The following is a 16,080-nucleotide window of genomic DNA, read 5'->3' as shown; positions in this document are numbered from 1 at the left end:
TGTGCATATTGCTTCTATATTGTATATATTATATGGATATTGTATGTACTTTATTGTTTTCACAATTCTGTTATTGCTATTTATTGGTCTTCATCATTATAAGTTGTTTAATATTTAATTCTGCACAAGAAAAAATTTCATTGGACTTGTACCTGTACAATTGACAGTAAAGCTTTTGATGCCTTGAATTAGTTGTCGGCTAATTTGTGCAGTAAAATGGTTCTTTGGGAGTATAGGGCCGTTTCTGTCCTGCTGTAAATGTACATGTAGGCTTCTGTCATTAGCTAGCGCTGCTTTGCCCGCTTGTATAGCTGGATATTTTACGGGAGCAGATCAGCTCCTTGGCGGCTTGCAGGCTGAGTGGGCAGCACCGCAGCCTCACACCTTAAAGGCTTCTGTGCTCAGTTCCTGCTTTTACTTTGCTGCATCTCCCTGTGTCTGCGTGGGCTTCCTCCCACAGTCCAAAAAGCACGACGCTAAGTGAATCAGTGCCTATGAATTGCCTGTAGTGTTTGCCCTGTGATTCCTGGATAAATGGTTCTGGAGGACGGATGGATTTTTCGTGGCTCACTCAGGGGGTCTAGCGGCAAGGCAGCCCCCCCCCCCCCCAACCACCCCAATACACTTAGCAACACTAATCAGCAACCCCCGTGTACATGTCCAGAGGCTTCAGATAACTAGCTCCATCTTCCTGTCATCTCCCTAGGTTGTCTTTAAGCAGCTACACCAAGATGAGCTCACACTGCTCGGACGAATATTTCCAAGCCATGAATCACGCTGAGCAGACCTTCCGCAAGATGGAGAACTACCTCCAGCACAAGCAGCTGTGTGACGTGCTGCTCATCGCCGGTGACCACAAGATCCCCGCCCACAGGTGAGCATAGCACCAGAACTGGATGCTTGCTGTCTCTGCTCAGACACCAGTGAGGACAACATTCCCACCATAATATATCTGAACCTGTAAACCAGACATCAGTCACACGTTACTGCTGTGTCATTGATCAAGCCACTGGAATTTCCCCAAAAACTTCATCCAGTTACATATAATCACAGCGTGGCTCCAGTTTAACGGGGCCGCTTACATCACAGTGTTCAGCAGGGTCCTTGATCAAAGTCGATATTTATCATTTATAATTATACAGAAGGGCATTTCTGAGAAAATGTATAGCAAATAAAAAATTAAGTGTTTTAACTGATAACTCTATGCTTGTTTATCCCTATGTGAAGCCACTGCATGTGTAATGCAAACCATAATTCATAATTGCATTAGCAGAAATGCTAAAGAGGCTGCTTTCATAATGGCCAGTGCCCTCTGACCCGGTCGCAGACTCGTCCTGAGTGCCGTGTCGGACTACTTTGCCGCCATGTTCACTAACGACGTGCGGGAGGCCAAGCAGGAGGAGATAAAGATGGAGGGTGTGGATCCTGAAGCTCTGCGGTCTTTGGTCCACTACGCGTACACAGGTGCGTGGTCTCCAGCCCCTCTCCGTCCTGCTCAGGCGAGAAAATGGTGCAGAAGAACCACAGTGGTATTTGCAGCCATTAACCCAACCTTACCTCATTCAAGAAACACTAGTTTTCTGAACCATAGTTGTGCCTGTGTGTGGCTCAGTCAGTTTGTGTTCTATACTCATGATCAGAAGGTCATCAGTTCAAATTCTGTGGTTGGCTCAGAGACTGACCCTGCTTTGTCCCTTGCTTATCAATATGGATACAACCACCTGTTAAGTAAGCAAATGTAAACTCACTACTGAACAAAAACTGCATTCCACTATGAAAGAATTAATCGCTATGTTTATGTGTAGAATGAAATACTACATTTAATGATCTAGTTCTTTAAAAACCCTAAAGCAATATGACTGCGTGTTTGGATTTTGGGTGAATGTATGCTACATCTTAAGATAAATTGAGAAAATAGATTGCTTTGTTCCCTAATAAATCTTCATTGGTTCAGCTGTAAATATTCTTTGGGAAGACACAAGGCGTCAACCCAGGCAAGTGGAATTGGAAACTGCACACTCCTGGGAGTCAGATTTGTCTTGTTGGTCTGTCTCATAGGTCTGGCACGTCTGAATACAGACTGCAGTTGATTAAAGTATAAAGCAACTGGAATACTATAAACCTTTGGAACACATGAGTGCTGAAACCCTATAGTTGACATCTGAATATATTTACAGCATATGTGTGTATATATGTCATTCATTTCTTAAAATTAAGTATTGTATAAATATAATTATAATTTATATAAATGTATAATATGCCGACATATTCTTTGACGGGTTGATGTTACTCTGAGCCAATGTCTTCGAAGAAGGCAAACAAGAATTGTAATTTGATTCCTACCATATGACGCGGTTCAAATGTTTCCTTTGAGATTTCAACCAAAAGTCATACTGCGTTTATTTTTTAATGTCCAGTGTAATCAAACACTGTGGACAAAGGACTCGCCTTTTCTGAAAGCCGTTACGCCCAATGACATCACCAAAACACTCTGCTGTTCCAGTTCATGCTGGAAACTGAGAGCAAAGCCTAGGAGCCCATATTTTATACATCGATTAATACAAGTTAAAATATTATTGGTCTCTATCTTTGCCCATTGTCTAATGTCCATGTGTTCAAAGAAGCATTTGTAGTACTCTGGTGTTTACATTCGTACAAAATATTCAATTCTGTGCACATCCTTGGTGTAATGCACTGTAAGGAATCCTCCAGGTGATGTCCAAATGCCAGCCAAATTACTGTGTCTGACTGTCGCCTGGATTTGAATCAACAAAGTGCTTGTTTTCTAATAGAGAATTCACTGTATTAAGTGTCTACTGAGACAAGTGCTTATTTGCACAAGCGGTTAATACACTGAATATCAGAAACTATATATGAAATTAGCAGTTTGATAAACACACTCGTCACACTCGACTCTCTGTGAAATCTGAAGATAATGAGTCGTATCTGTATCTAATTGCTCCGATATGAACTGTATATGGTTGCTGAAGTTCGATGTCGAGTTCGGCGAGAACGACTTTTGAAATTGAAAATAATTAGCTGTAATTTGGGTGAACTGCAGTGCTGTGGATTGGAGAGGATGAGGGGGGGGGGGGTTTGCACGTGTATTGACGGAGATGATCGATGGGCCTTAGTGGCAGAACCTGTGCAGCTCTCAGAATGATTTACATCTAATCGATCCCGGTGGATATTTGCTCAGTGACATTAAAAATCATTCCTGTCTCTCCTCTCTCTCTCTTTCTCCCCCCCCCTCTCCCTTGCACACACACACCCCACCCTCCCTCCTTTTCTATTTCTTGCCCTGTTTGCCATTAGGGCTGAATCTAGGAATATTTCCATCCAAAACAAACAGTCTGTTTTTTCCAGTGAACAGGAAAATACAATCTGGAAATATTTTGGGTTTCAGTTTTTTTCAGATGACACAATTGATTTGGCACACGGACAAGCACAAACTCATCTATGTTTAATGAAACACATATTACGGCTGTACTCAGTGAAACTGACATCAGTTGTTGTTTCATCTTACGTTGCAGTAGAGCCCCTAATATAAAAAGATTGCCTGCAGTCGATGGCACAGATGTGTTGTCGTTCGCTGGTGTTACTAAGGCGACTTTTCATCTGTTTGCCTCTTTTTTTTAAGGTGTTTTCTTGCTTGGGTTGGCCATACAAATGTATCATTGTTCTGGAAAAGCTACACAGCTCTCCTGATATCTTTGACTCACTGAGATTCCTCTTCTGATCCGGGCAGCAGTGCAGATCTTCTGTTAGATGCTCCATCTAATGTGGTATCAGGTGACATGGCTGCTACGGTGCCTCAGGCTGATGATGATGGGCTCATGATGTCATGTCAACCACACAGGCGTCCTGGAGCTCAAAGAGGAGACCATTGAGAGCCTCCTGGCTGCGGCCTGCCTGCTTCAGCTCTCCCAGGTCATTGAGGTGTGCTGCAACTTTCTCATGAAGCAGCTCCATCCTTCCAACTGCCTTGGAATTCGCTCCTTCGCCGATGCGCAGGGATGCACGGACCTCCTGAATGCAGCCCATAGCTATACTATGGTAAGCCCAGTTCTCAGTCCTAACAAAGGAAGGCCCATTTTTTTATCATTTTAATTAATACCAGCCTCATTAGAATTATATTTAATGAGCCATAACCCAGCACAGCTATGGTAAACTAGAGTATTCTGAAATCAAACCCCTGTTGGTAACACTTTACTTAAAACAGTCATTATACTGCATTACACATTCCTTCATAATGCATTATAATGCATCTGTGAAGTATTATAAACACAGCTATAACTATTTATAAAAAGGCATAACACATTATAGCCATGTGTATTATGCATTATGAATGCTCTATGAATGCCTTCATAATGCAGTACAAAGCATCTTTAATTCTTATGCCAATCACTATAATGCATTATGAAGGCAGTAGTATATTTAGTAGTATTTATAGTATATTTTAGATGAAAGCTTCATAGACCATTCATAATATAATTAACATATTTATAAAGTGTTATGCCTTTTTATAAATATTATAGCCATGTTTACATACTTTATGAGTGCATGCTAATGCATTATAAAGTTAAGTATAATAAATTTATATGACTGCTTTAGGTAAAGTGTTACCAAAATGCTTGCACTTGACCTTGTGAAATTTACATTACATCGAGGGAGTTTTGCCTTGGGTCTTACATAATGTGAATGAAAATTATTAAGCTCTTTGTTAACCTAACAATATGCTGCCCTCACTTTGTGATATGGAGCTAATTACGCTCTTTATTTAATCAATATTGAACAGAGATATAAGATGAAATGGGGCCCACACCGCGTGAACGAAATGTAAATGCGGCTGATATTCAGAGTGCTGTCTCGAGTACAGCGAGGAACACAGAAACAAGGGCAGCGGAACATCTCCACCAGAACGCTTTGTTTCCTGCATGCTGCCAGAAGGTCACAGGAGTGTAGAGGACAAACGCAAGAGCAGATGAGGGATGCAGGGACGTCTGTCAAGATCCAGGGCACATATCCAAGGAATGAAGCACCCCACCCAGGGGTGGAAACAACTGAGATGGGGTGTTATCTCTCAAAGAACATCTGCGCTGACTGTTTACACAGAGCCCTCTTCTGTGGAAAGGTTAATCCAATCAAGGGACAGAAATAGGCCAACTTCCTGTTCAATCCCTCCAATAATGAACATGCAAACTGCATAACTTCCTGTCCTACTATCTTCTAGGTGCAGATTAGTGGTGCTATTTCTGAAAAGCTTGCTTTTTTATCTTCTCTTATTCTGATCACTACATCCTGTTACATTCTATGAAATTTACAGAACACAGATGACACAAACAGCTCTTTCTTGTGCATAAACTGTCAGTCTTTAATAACCTCAGTAGCCCAGACAGCAAGGCGCACCAGTCTCCATGGAAATAGCACATCAGAGTTATTTTTTTTTCTATTTTTAGTCAGCACGTAGTTTCCTGGAAGGAGGTCGTTTGAAACAGGCTGTAAAATACGTAAGTCATGCTTTAAAGCTTGACATATTTTTACCCATCCAGATTGCGACTGAAGGTGTTCAATTTACAAAAAGGCTAATAAATATTACGAAAGGCGGGACGCACAAACCCGTACGGAGGTAGCGGCATTTCATATGAACTGCCAGTAGCATTTAAATGAAGGCTAATTTTGTAAATCAGCCTGTACTTACAACCCAAGGGGTTGTTGTTGGGCATGTAAAAATTGAAATCCCTTCACATCGATAAAGTCGGCCCATTGAAAGTGACCCCAGATAAGACCTGAAGGGCTGCACACATGACTGATTGCAGAGAGGCAACGTAATTCAGGGGATTGCAGCAATCGATAGTACGGCTCATACATCTCATCTGTGAGATACTCTGTATCAGCGTTAGTGTCAAAATGGCTTGTATAGATCGCTAAGCCTCACTTCATGTAATAAATGAGAGAATGAAATTGCGTAAAGGGGGCGGGTGAGCGGATCTTGCTCACTTTCTTTATTTTTTTTCTCTGTACCTGGACATTACTAATGCAAGGCAGCAGCGCAGAGCAGAGTGTGGGCCTCGGCTGGGAGATTGTTGTGCAGTTCAGTGATGAAATATGATTCTAAAACAGTGACCAAATAATGACGTTAACTTGTTCAAGGAATGGAGTAGGTATGCTAAGTGTCCTTTCTAAATAGCTCTTAGTGTGTGTGTGTGTGTGTGTGTGTGTATACCATGCAAGGGACAGGCATCCCATCCTGGCTGTACTTCAGCCTTGTGCTTTTTTATAAAAGCAATTCTTTAAGCCTATAATGTGTATTATCTTTTATTATCTTTAGTGTCTTCATTTTTTAAAACAGGAAATATTGTGCACTGAGTGATTACAGCCTTCCCCCCCCCCCCCCCCCCCACACACACACACACACACATATACCCCTGCAGGAGCATTTCCTCGAGGTCATCCAGAACCAGGAGTTCCTGCTGCTGCCCACCGTGGAAATCGTGAAGCTCCTGGCCAGCGACGACATCAATGTGCCCGACGAGGAGACCATTTTCCAGGCGCTGATGATGTGGGTGCGGAACGACGTGCAGCAGCGACAGCAGGACCTGGGTCTGCTCCTGTCCTACATCCGCTTGCCCCTCCTGCCGCCCCAGGTGCATTGAACAGACCGAATGGGCCATTATTACATTTTAAAAAACCATCATGTACGGCATCTAAAATCACGCGACACTCACTTTTATTCCAGACCTGTGTGATTATGAAGTAAAGTACAGAACCCTAACTTATGTTCTTATGTTCTTATGTTCCCATAAATAACATGTAATCTGTAAACACAGATGGCACCACTTTTATTAGTTGAGCTTATTAATGGTTTAATGTATCAGTGTCGCGTTCAAGCAATGGTTGTTAATATTGCCACTTTAAGCCCAATGAACAGCCCATCTGTAGAACTCTTGAACAAGGTACAATTCAGCTGTTTAAACTAGTAAAATCGTATACAGCTTTGATTAAGGTACTTTAAACGCCTCAAGAGTTCCTTCCCTATTGCTTGATTTTGAAACGTGAACATGGCTTTGAAACATGAGGGCCTAAACTCAATCAAAGGAATTTATTTTCAGGTTTGATGCGGAAATGGAGGTACCGTCTAACTTATGACATTTCACGATGCTTAAATTTAAACAAATACAACTAAAGGCTACGTACGTAGCTACATATAAAACTGAAGAAGCAGCTATATCAGCTTTGCAACGCTGCGGATATGGATTGCAATCTCTGGCCCAATTTTGGTGAAGCAGAGTAGTGGGATTTCTGTGTAGGAAATGGGAAATATCAATCACAATTTGCCCAGGAGGGAAGATTTCTCACGGTGTACTGCAGCCAAAAGTAGATACCTGAGGCGTACCTGAGTCTTATCGCATTCGCAAGGTGTTCGTGTCCAATTGTGGAATACGTTTGGACTCTGCAGAGCCGGCAAAAAAAAAAAACGAATTTTCTATCAACAGATAAAGATCTAACAGCTGGAGAAAAAAACATCGATTTTATGGAATTCCGATTGTGGATGAATTGTGGTTTTTCGCTGCACGAAGCGTTTGGGCTGTCCTGCGTCGAAATCTGAGAAGTAAACAAGGATTTGAAGGGCTTGATAAGTGATGGAAGAGGTTACTTCTTCCTTACTGCTGTATGTCTAATATCCTCCACAGCGTGTTCATAGCACATCTGAAGAAAACCCTGACGAGTTTATTTATCGCAGGTATAAAAATATGTCTATCCTACATTGATTGACTGAACATGAAACTTACTTCTGAATTTTCTATATATTTCAAAAGATTTTAGTATGCCAAAGACCTTGAATTTTTTTGTGCCATTTTGCTATTCCTGAAAGTAAGAAGACAGCATTTTATGCTGTCTATCTTTTTTAATGTGTCATTCCATCTACAGATCTTCAATGGTGTAATCCGGTCTGATATGCTTCCATTTCAGCTTCTTGCTGACCTGGAAAACAACAAGATGTTCTCAGATGACTTGGAGTGCCAGAAGCTTCTGATGGAGGCCATGAAGTACCACCTGCTTCCCGAGCGCCGGCCGATGCTGCAAAGCCCACGGACGAAGCCTCGCAAATCCACAGTGGGCGCGCTGTACGCCGTTGGGGGCATGGACGCAACCAAAGGTCAAAGCTCACTCGTGAATCACACCTGGTCGTCGTGAGGAAATCAGCGTAGCCAATCTACGCGTAAACAAGCAGAGTAGCAATGCAAGAAGTTGAAAGACAAATGATGGAGTGTTCATTATTACTGATGTATAACAGAGACTAGATTCCGTAAGATAGAGAGCGTTGCACTTTACAGTTTTTAATTGTCGGTATAGCAGTAAAAATCTTGAATGTAGCTAGCTCTGAAACTGCTTTTAACTGTTAAAACATTTTATTGCTTTGAACAATAGGCCCAACATCCTGCCTGTGTATTCTATTTAAAATTCCATAGTGATGTACTGGCCGTCACGCCAAAATGAGGAAACGTTTGTTTGGAAGGAAGTCACGCACCGTTTTTTGGGGTGTGCTCCAGCGTCCTCTTTGTCTGGCTTTCTGGGAGTCCGAAACTGGAAGTAGGATGTTCTTGAAGACACGTCGGAATGCTCAGTCATTCTATGATGACAGTGACATTTGTTGAGGGAAAATATAGGGCAGTTTTTTTGAAACAAGTATTTGACTTTGTATTTATTTGTACTCACTTGACTAAGCGTAAGGAATTTTACAGTCTTTATGGTGCCCCAGTTCTCACCCATCCTTGCTCTGTTGGTGTTGAGTTTGCTTGAGGCTTCTTCCTGCTCTCCAAAAGCAGGTGATTAAGCAGACCGAGGTCATTAAAGTAATTAACCTGATAGGTTTTTCATACTCCCTCCTCTTATGCATGGCCATAAAAAAAGTCATCTAAAAATCTCTGCGTCTCAATGTCATGTCCGATATTTCTTAAAAGAAACGCTGGATATTTTGCTATTGACTCTGCAAGGCATTTCTTCCAAATATTGCCAGAATTAAACAGTAACTGGAAAATGAGATCGGTGAATCACTAAATTATAAAAATTAGATATTTTAGTGTATGATTTATGAAGGTCAGGAGAAGAAACATATTTATCTCATTTAAAGATGTCCTAAGGAATGGCAATAAAAATGTCTTGCAAAAATTTATTTTTTATTTTTTTTTATTTACTATTGCAATCAATAGTCAATGCAACATGTCTCATCTCTGTGTTTTATGGGGAACTTGTTTTTAATCTAGGAGGAATGCAGCAGAAGAAAATGAGCTCCTGCTGCATTTTTGTCCCTCCCCCTGGGGGAAAAAGCTGCATCACACCACAGTGCATTGCAAACGTGACACGTCAGAAAGCGCTCCTTCCTCACTATGTGAAGCACACAGCCCGTGCTGTCCCCCGAACGCACGAACGATTACGTCCCTTTGTCCTCGCTCGATTAGCAATTCCTGCTGCAACAGCCCTTGGTGTTTGTCAAAGCAGGATGCAGAAGAAAAATATAATTGAACGATTAGAGCTGCGAGCCAGGTTCCCTCTAAATGTGCTCCGGATGCGCTAATCACGCGGCGGCCGAGACGTCTTCTCCCCTTAAGTAATTCCACGCGGCGCACCGTATAAAGCTCACGTGGCAGCGCGCGCCATTAATGAAACATAAGGCATTAGCGGCACAGTTAGGACGTGCTGAAATTATAACAAGTGGCTCCGAACCATTTACCAAGGACAAGGCTGCTACCAGTAACTTTTAAACAGTTTGTTTCTCTCCTGGAAAATATCATCAATGCCCAGTTTTCATTTCAAAGTGCGTTCTCTTATACAGCTTATGTGAATGGTGCAAATGACTGCTGTAGTGTTGCGCTAACACTTGAATTGTAATGAAAGTATGAGTTTGATGTAAGTATATTAGGCTTAATTACACAAACCTGATTTTTGGTCTTGTGTCTATGTCTAGGTTCCACTACGATTGAGAAGTATGACCTGAGGACCAACACGTGGATCCAGGTCGGCGTCATGAATGGACGGCGACTGCAATTCGGCGTGGCTGTGATTGACAACAAGCTCTACGTGGTGGGGGGGAGGGATGGCCTGAAGACTTCCAACATGGTGGAATGCTACAACCCCATAAGCAAAGTGTGGGCGACTATGCCTCCCATGTCCACTCACAGACATGGATTGGGTGAGTTTTTTTTTTGTAAATAATGAACTAGAGCATATATGATAATCAGCTAGAGCAGTGTTTCCTAACCCGGTCCTCAGCGACCCCCAGCCGAACCATGTTTCTGTTCCCTCCAAGCTACCTGTCAGACAGTCTGTATTTTTGCTTCCTCTCATGATGTTGGGAGGGAGCAAAAACATGGACTGTCCATGGATCCCTGAGGACCGGACTGGGAAATGGTGAGCTACAGGGTGACTGTGAACAATTTTGTCTGCAGAAGGCAGTGGGTGATTCTGTAGGGCAGTGTTTTCCAGCTTGGTTCTCACCACACCATCTTTTCTGGTCCAGCAGAGCTGTTCGTTAATCTTGATTAAGCTTGATTGATTGAACCGATTCCTGACATTAACTGAATTCAATAATCATTTCAATTAAATATTTAAATAGGGGGAAAAAGTCACCTGAAGCCAAGGTTAACTATTTATTCCAATGTTTCAGATCCAGGCATGGGTATTCCATCATTTTTAATGTTTCAGGATATCGATGATCTTGCCACCATTATTAGCTGAACAACAATTAAAGGACTGTATCATTTCAGTAAAATGCCTTGTATATATTGCATGCCATATTGTATTTTGTTTCAGCAATGATCAAATTAATGGAAACATTCTTAACATACATTTTTGCATCAACAACTGATTAAAATGGATTTAAATACAAAATGTGTTAAATCATCTAAAGTAACATCTTAAGTCACATGATTTAGAATGTGGGATGCATTCAATTAATATCTCAGTCGAGCCTAATTAGGTGGACTGATCAGCAGTGTTCACACTGAGCTGCAGGGAACTAGAAAAGGCTAATTATTGTTGAATGTTTATAAATGAATAAAGACAATTACAACTGATGCTACACTTTTTTCTTTCTGCTGGAGAAACATAAAAAATGTGAATGGACAGACTCATTCTCCGTTTTACTCAAGATCTGTAGCACTGCGACCCCCTCTGACTGTGAATCCAGCCTTCACCTTCAGGCTTTGAGCATTATCTAGCTCTTTAACAATGACTTGCGGGGCGGATGGCGATAGCAGTTTAGCTGCGGTTCAAAACGGCAGAAAAACACACACTGTGTCTCGGCCTGACCCCAGCATCAACAATGGTGCCGCGCTGCACACATTTCCTGTTTGCAGAGCATGATTGTAATAACAACAGGGAAGGGAGCGACCTCTGCAGCCCTCGAACAGAGTGAGTGGGTGCACCTAAGTAAATATCGCCCTCCAATGCGCCGAGCTCTTGGTCCTGTGATCATAGCTCCTTTCCTGTAGGGCTGCAGTAAATCTAGACAATTATCTTTCGGTGAGAAACATCCAGCTACAAATTATGAAATCATACGTCACACCGCACCACCTCAGCAACTCAACAAACGACCGTGAAGTAGGTGAATTCCCCCCCCCCCCGTCCCTCCCCCAGCAACTCGGTGAACGTCAGGCTGCGGCGTGGGCTGCGCTTGACCCAGAAATTGTAACGCTGACCCCAAATTCATAATGAGGGTAAACATATGGAAAGGTTTCTCAGTAGCCACGTGGTGCTGAGTCATTCTCAGGTTGTAGATAACGATTTAGAAGTGGAGGCAGTGTGGTGGTGTAGCGGTTGGTTCACACCTCTGAGAGCAACGGCCGCATCTCCCGCATGGCTCCATGCGCGTGGAGTTTGCATGTTCTCCCTGTGGCATTGTGGGGTTTCTTCTGGGTACTTTCGTTCCCACCTCACCTCCTCCCCCAGAAGCCAAAAACCGACTGAGGTTAATTGAAGTTACCAGATTTCCCATAGGTGTGAATGGTGTGTGAGTGTGTCCTGTGATGGGGTTGTTCCCTGCCCTGTGCCCATAGCCTCCGGGACAGGATCTGGATCTGCCACGACCCTGAATAGGATAAGCAGTTACACAAAATGGATAGGGAGATTTAGATGCACATTATTTTAGGCATCTAGCTCGTGGGAGTTTTACCTACACAAAAATGTTCTGAGGGCAAGACCAAGATATCCGATTGGTTGGTTCACCTCCTCTACAATTTGATTGGTTATCTCTCTGAACCAATCAATTTCCCTTCGGTCATCAGAACATTTTGTGTAAGTAAAACTTAAATCTACAAGTGTACAGTTGTAATCTGGCATTTTCGGTTGTAATTTAACGCATTCTAAACTCTTCAAGCTTCGCGAGAATCGGTGTCAGGAGTCAGTGTCAAACGAGTGCGAAACGATCCAGATATACAGCTTAGTCGGGAAGGGAGAGACTCAGGGGGTGGGGGCAGGCAGCGGACGGGAGCAGCATGAATCTTTAATGGTTGTTCTTGCATGACTCGGAGGCTCTGTGTAATCAGGTTTGGGGCTTGGGGATAGGCTGCCTCGCAGTCGATTGTTTACGGCCTTCAAATATTCATGCTCAAGATGTTGCATCTGTGAAGAGTCGCCCAGCTGAATGCCAACGAGCCATCATGCTTCTGTGACACCCGAGACACCTGGATTTTTTTTTAAGGGGACAGAGGAAGGTGGTCCCAGGATTGCTGGCTTGTGATATTTGCCCAAAGTTTAAGCACAGTGTGCTGAGTGGAGGGGAGACCAGCTGCAGCGTTTCACTGTCGCTTGGGACTGATATCCATCGAAATCTGCGTTCACTTTACCCATCTTAATCCCTGCAGCCCTAAATTGTGAAAATCTGAGTGAGCACCATCCTGTATCCCCTGCACAGGGATCGCCGTGCTGGAGGGCCCAATGTACGCCGTTGGGGGCCACGATGGTTGGAGCTACCTAAACACGGTGGAGAGGTGGGATCCGCAGGCAAGGCAGTGGAACTACGTGGCCAGCATGTCCACGCCCAGGAGCACCGTGGGAGTCACCGCACTGAACGGAAAGTATGTGCCCCCCGCCCAGCTCCTGAGCCGTTCACCTCCAATAACCGATAATGGCCATGTGGTACCCTTACAGTGTTGCTGTTTAACTCCATCCTCCAACCAGGCAGCTTTCATTGTTCTGCCTTTCTGAGTAGCTACAGATAAGGCAGGGACACATTTGCCAGGAAACAGCCGCAGATTTAAGTCCAGGCTAGAGAGGCCAGCATTAGTGTGGCTTTAATCTAGGGAATTATTGAACAGTGGGAAATGGAACGATTGAGTCATAAGAAAAGGCTAGATAAAGGAGCCGAGGAGCAATCGGCAAAGTTTCGCTATAGGACCTGCTTTATTTGTACCAATACTGCTACTTGAAGACAGAAAAAATCAATCTTATATGTGCCTTTTTCCCCAGGCTAGCAGAGTGCTAGTCTGACATTAGCCTTGGATATTCGGCACACTCTGTCTTTATTGTTTGACCCGATGGGCACTCTCTACCGCCGCGTAAATTAAGTGTCACATCAGTGCTGTTTTTTTTTTCTCTTCTCGGGATTCGGTCCAGAGAGAAAACAGGCCGAGTCCCTGATGTATTTCACTTTGAGACGACTTTGAAGGGCTCTTCCCTTTTGTTATTGTAGACCCTGCTGGGAGGACCTGCGCTTGTTTTTACGCAGAACCGAAACCAAACCCTCCCACCTTTGCATTCAGTGGACATGATGGGTTTTAACAAACTCCCCTCCCCCCCCCCCCCCCTCGACTGACAGCTCATCAAGTGCTATGGGTCTACGGGTCGGCTGGGTCTTAAGTAAAGGTGTTTCCTCCAAACCTGCTTCCCTTCTAAGCTACAGGGAGCTTTGAACTTCAACCCTGGCTGGAAAAACCGTGTTTAAAAGACTGAATAGACTGGAGAAAAACATCCTCTGGCCAGGACCATAAAATGGCCAGTTTTTGCATCGCTGTGGTCTTTGTTTGCCTCGTTTTATGCCCTATTGACAATGTTTTGGCGTTTGCCCAAGTTAGGAAAGAAAACACATAAAACCAGGACTTGCATTAAAATCACTGACTGAATCATTTATTTGGTCCAGATTGGGCATAAAATATGATTATTGCATTTCTCAGTGTCGTATCCTGTGAATTATGTGATTGCACTTTGAATAAGTGAGAAACCTAAACATTTAACATTTCATCCTTGAGAGCTGACACTCAATCATGTTTTTCAAACGGCTGTTTGTTTTTGTATAGCACCCTACCTAATAAAGTTTTAACAAGAGCATTATGATGGGAATTAATATAATGCTGTACTAAAAAGCTAAGTGGAATAAAACCAGATGAAAATACAGGAGTGGAAATAAAAGTGTGATAATCAAGGTCAAGGACTGCCCCTCCAAATATGTGAATTTCATGCAGATTATGTTCATTTTAAGTAGCTCATTCTGCCAGTGAATAGCACGTTAGCATATTGCTCATGTGATATGCCTGTGAATAGCACGTTAGCGTATTGCTCATGTGATATGCCTGTGAATAGCACGTTAGCGTATTGCTCATGTGATATGTTTGTGAATAGCATGTTAGCATATTGCTCATGTGATATGCCTGTGAATAGCATGTTAACATATTACTCATGTGATATACCTATGAATAGCATGTTAGCATATTACTTGTGATATACCTGTGAATAGCACGTTAGCGTATTGCTCATGTGATATGCCTGTGAATAGCACGTTAGCATATTGTTCATATGATATTCCTGTGAACATCACGTTAGCATATTGCTCGTGTGATATACCAGTGAATAGCACGTTAGCAAATTGCTCATATGATATTCCTGTGGACAGCACATTAGGATATTGACGTTGCTGCGTTGCTTAGTATGCTGTTTCAGATTTCTATCCACAGCATTAGCATTGATGTATATAGTGAACATCCCTTGTGGATAATCATATGCCTTTCTTTGTCTCCCCTCAGACTCTTTGCGGTCGGAGGTCGCGACGGAAGCTCGTGCCTTCGGTCGATGGAGTGCTTCGATCCCCACACCAACAAGTGGAGCACCTGCAGCCCAATGACCAAGAGGCGTGGTGGCGTGGGAGTGGCCACATACAACAATTTTTTGTATGTGGTCGGCGGCCATGACGCCCCTGCATCCAACCACTGCTCCCGGCTGTCAGACTGCGTGGAGAGGTAGTGCTCCTTTTCACACTTACACGGCCAAGTGCAGATATTTTTTAAGGAATTTCTACAATATGCGCTAATGAATTTTATACTTCTGTAATTAAGGAATTATATATTTACAACATTTACTCATTTTGTTTTTTTATTTATTTATAATAAAAATTATAATAATATATTATTATATAATAATAAATACAAATATTTTTTAAATAAATAAAAATAAATTAAAATGATAAAGAAAAAAACAATGACAGAAAATATATAAAAATGATAATAAATAAATAAATACATTTTTTGAGAGGATGATAAATGAATAATCAATAAAAAGTACATGCAAATTCATGGGAGACCAAATTCTATGCATCACTTTCTGACACAGGGCCTCCGCCTCCATAGGTAGCCTCACACCTCCAGGGTTAGGGACTCGACGTCTGCCTCTGGCCTGCCCTGTATGCCTCTTCTGCGTGGGGTTCCTCTGGGCACACCACTTTCCAGCAGTCCTAAGATGCATAGTTAGGCTAACTGACGTATCTAAATTTCAAATAGTGAGTGAGTAAGCGAGTGAGTGAATAAGAGAAAGTGTGTGTGTGTGTGTGCGCCCAGGTGACAGACTGGCACCCCCTCCAGAGAGTATCCCAACCTGCTGCTGCCTGGGATAGGCCTCAGATCTTTCCATCCTCTGTCCTACAATCCTATTCAGCATAAGCAGCTGGAAGATGGATGGATGGGTTATACTGCCCTCTGCTGGTAGTAGTAAGAATACAACAGAGTTAGTCTTTCCGTCCATCTTCTGTAACCTGTAGGGTTATGGTGAGTCTGTAGCCTAATCCCTGAAGGAGAGGGGATGAAGTCTGGA

At 42.8% G+C, this 16,080-nt stretch overlaps 1 protein-coding gene across 6 annotated transcripts in view; it reads left to right on the top strand.

Moving 5' to 3' along the window:
- The window catches only part of klhl4 (kelch-like family member 4), an 80,696-nt gene that overhangs the window by 59,560 nt on the left and 5,056 nt on the right, over positions 1-16,080 (top strand). For all 6 annotated transcript variants that reach the window (XM_049027430.1, XM_049027427.1, XM_049027428.1 and 3 more), the window contains 8 exons: positions 707-874; positions 1,328-1,464; positions 3,860-4,056; positions 6,435-6,647; positions 7,975-8,161; positions 9,971-10,195; positions 12,917-13,079; positions 15,021-15,233. In XM_049027430.1, the coding sequence (XP_048883387.1) occupies positions 732-874; positions 1,328-1,464; positions 3,860-4,056; positions 6,435-6,647; positions 7,975-8,161; positions 9,971-10,195; positions 12,917-13,079; positions 15,021-15,233 (1,478 nt within the window). In that variant the 5' untranslated portion in view covers positions 707-731. The remainder of the gene's footprint in view (positions 1-706; positions 875-1,327; positions 1,465-3,859; positions 4,057-6,434; positions 6,648-7,974; positions 8,162-9,970; positions 10,196-12,916; positions 13,080-15,020; positions 15,234-16,080) is intronic.

The sequence above is a fragment of the Brienomyrus brachyistius genome, chromosome 10 (genome assembly GCF_023856365.1).
Source record: "Brienomyrus brachyistius isolate T26 chromosome 10, BBRACH_0.4, whole genome shotgun sequence".
NCBI lineage: Eukaryota > Metazoa > Chordata > Actinopteri > Osteoglossiformes > Mormyridae > Brienomyrus > Brienomyrus brachyistius.
This window is presented reverse-complemented; position numbering and strand designations above follow the sequence as displayed.